Source organism: Centruroides vittatus, unplaced genomic scaffold (assembly GCF_030686945.1).
Source record: "Centruroides vittatus isolate TY-2023 unplaced genomic scaffold, ASM3068694v2 contig_359, whole genome shotgun sequence".
Lineage (NCBI taxonomy): Eukaryota > Metazoa > Arthropoda > Arachnida > Scorpiones > Buthidae > Centruroides > Centruroides vittatus.
In genome coordinates this window covers 1,853,210-1,854,680 of record NW_027122182.1, presented here as the reverse complement: position 1 = coordinate 1,854,680, position 1,471 = coordinate 1,853,210, and the positions used below count along the sequence as shown (strand labels likewise).

Genomic DNA, 1,471 nt, shown 5'->3' with positions numbered 1-1,471 from the left:
CTTATTAGCCTGTTGTAAAAGTTATTTTTTGTTCACAGAAGACATTAGAATAACTGAGTAAATTCGCAATGATTTCTCTCAGATGATCGATTTGAAAAGTATTTTTAAAAATTTAAACCGCATTCAACATTTTATACGTCTGAATAAATATTTTATAATCCTTCGTATACATTTAGATTATAAGTCAGCTTAAACTAACTGTTCTTGCTTGTCAACAAGAAATTTTATATTTAGAATACCTTTATTATTAATTAATTAGATTTAAGTTTAAATTCAAGTTTTCATAGTTCTTTTTTTTTTATAAAAGAAGTCACCCAGCTCTAAGACTTGAAAGGCCCATTACGCAGAGATCACCAAGATGGGAACAGACCTATCCAGTACGCACCCACCTGAAGATCCACGAGGACAGTCGTAGCCTCTTCAACTGAGTCCAGCAACCGCTATATAATGCAGAATCCCGAAGGGGCAACACTCATGGAAGATTCAACTTCTGGAGATCGCCAGCACTCGTGGAATACTCAATTAGTCTAGTTCGGACTCGATTCTGGGCACCTAAAGTGGTAACCCGAAGCTAACCGCTGCGGCCATCAGGTTGACTCCATAAGGCTTACAAAGGTTTAATATAAATCAATATCAATTTTGCTTAAATTTATAATTTATTACAATTAAAATAATAAATAATTTTTAAGCTACAGTTAAATCGTCATTATAATAAAGATGAATGATTGGAATGAAATCATCTTCATTGAGTTTTAACCTGTAAAGGTCTTCACTAATGTCTTTGATACCATTCTCTTCTAAAGTTCCTAACATATTCAGATCTTTTCCTCGGTGTCTCCAAGTGTAACTCTTTGCGTGGGTATTAAACTTGAGATAACGTTTTAATATCTCGTCCATGTTTTCTTCGCAGCAAACTTCAATTGTCACGCCCTTCAATAGGAGCATATTAACAATATGAATTTTTCTGGGTTTCGAAGTCACTAATCCAATTACGTAAGAATCATCTTTCCACCAAGGAAGCTTAGGTCTATCTGTTTCGTTTGTTATCTCTTCATCTGTTTTCTCTTGGTTATATTCTTGTATATTATGGGCATTTTGTGGACGATCAGTAGTAGCTTCTGAAAAATGTTCTTCAATATTACATTCTTGAAAATCTGTTGCCTCTAAAGACAAATCGATAAATTTCCCAAAGGGGGTAAATGGAGTTTTAGAATTGGTTTTAGGATTAACGTGTGTTTTTGGATTTAGAGTTTTAGGATGAAACCAATTAGAAATATCTTTGCCTGCGAAAGCCAGAATTGGATCAAATAGACAACTTCCCTTGTGTTTTTCGTATAATGGAGTCAAATTATAAACTTTTCCAAATAACGACACCCACAAATCATCCGATTTGTTGTGAAGAACAATTTCGTTAGGAGTAAAATATCGAAGACGGGCCATTTTTAAAACGTAAATTCGAATCACATTATTC

The 1,471-nt window shown here is 33.9% G+C and overlaps 1 protein-coding gene across 1 annotated transcript; it reads right to left on the bottom strand.

Moving 5' to 3' along the window:
• Positions 1-641: 641 nt before the first annotated feature.
• On the bottom strand, positions 642-1,471 carry LOC136974986 (cytochrome b5 domain-containing protein 1). The gene has a single exon (XM_067269979.1). It carries the CDS (start codon positions 1,438-1,440, stop codon positions 685-687), a length of 756 nt encoding a protein of 251 aa, XP_067126080.1. The 5' UTR covers positions 1,441-1,471; the 3' UTR covers positions 642-684.